This window comes from Crocodylus porosus, unplaced genomic scaffold (assembly GCF_001723895.1).
Source record: "Crocodylus porosus isolate Cpor-Errol unplaced genomic scaffold, CroPor_comp1, whole genome shotgun sequence".
Lineage (NCBI taxonomy): Eukaryota > Metazoa > Chordata > Crocodylia > Crocodylidae > Crocodylus > Crocodylus porosus.
Genome location: NW_017728942.1, coordinates 10,547,593 through 10,548,104, shown reverse-complemented (window position 1 = coordinate 10,548,104; position 512 = coordinate 10,547,593). Strand labels below are relative to the sequence as shown.

The 512-nt window shown below is 67.4% G+C and overlaps 1 protein-coding gene across 1 annotated transcript in view; it reads right to left on the bottom strand.

Annotated features, from left to right (window-relative positions):
* The window catches only part of LKAAEAR1 (LKAAEAR motif containing 1), a 14,971-nt gene extending 14,846 nt beyond the window's left edge, over nt 1-125 (bottom strand). Inside the window, exon 1 of the mRNA XM_019548276.1 lies at nt 83-125. Coding sequence (XP_019403821.1) covers nt 83-97 — 15 coding nt within the window. The 5' untranslated portion in view covers nt 98-125. The remainder of the gene's footprint in view (nt 1-82) is intronic.
* Nucleotides 126-512: the final 387 nt, after the last annotated feature.

Genomic DNA, 512 nt, shown 5'->3' with positions numbered 1-512 from the left:
AGCCCTGGGGGTGCAGCAGCCTTCAGGGGTGCAGCAGGGGGGTGCAGCGGGTCCTGGCCCCGGGGGTGGGGGACGCTCTTACCCGCCCTTGCAGCATCCCCGTCTCCCTCGCGTCGCGCTGTGTACCAACGTTGCCGTGGCTACCGCGCTGCCGGGCAACCCTGGCCGGGAAGCCCCGCCTCCTTCCCTGCCGAGCATGCGCTCTGCGGGCGCTCGGGCTCTGCATCGCGGGCGGGGCGGCGCAGCCGGTTTCGGGGGCTCGGGGCCCAGCTCTGCCGCTCTCCTTCCCAGAGCCTTCCCCCCCACGCTGGCTGCATGACGGTCCCTTGGCTGGAGGTGCCCCTGCGGAGGCACATCATCACATTCCCCCCCTTCCCCCCCGGTTAAAAATTCTCCAGGTCCAGATGCAAGCAGAAGCAGATGCAATGTCACTGGAAGGAGTTAAAAACCAGTCTGCCGGGTTGTGAAGTAGGAGCTGTGTGACCAGGAGCGACTAGCAGAGAGCACAGCCA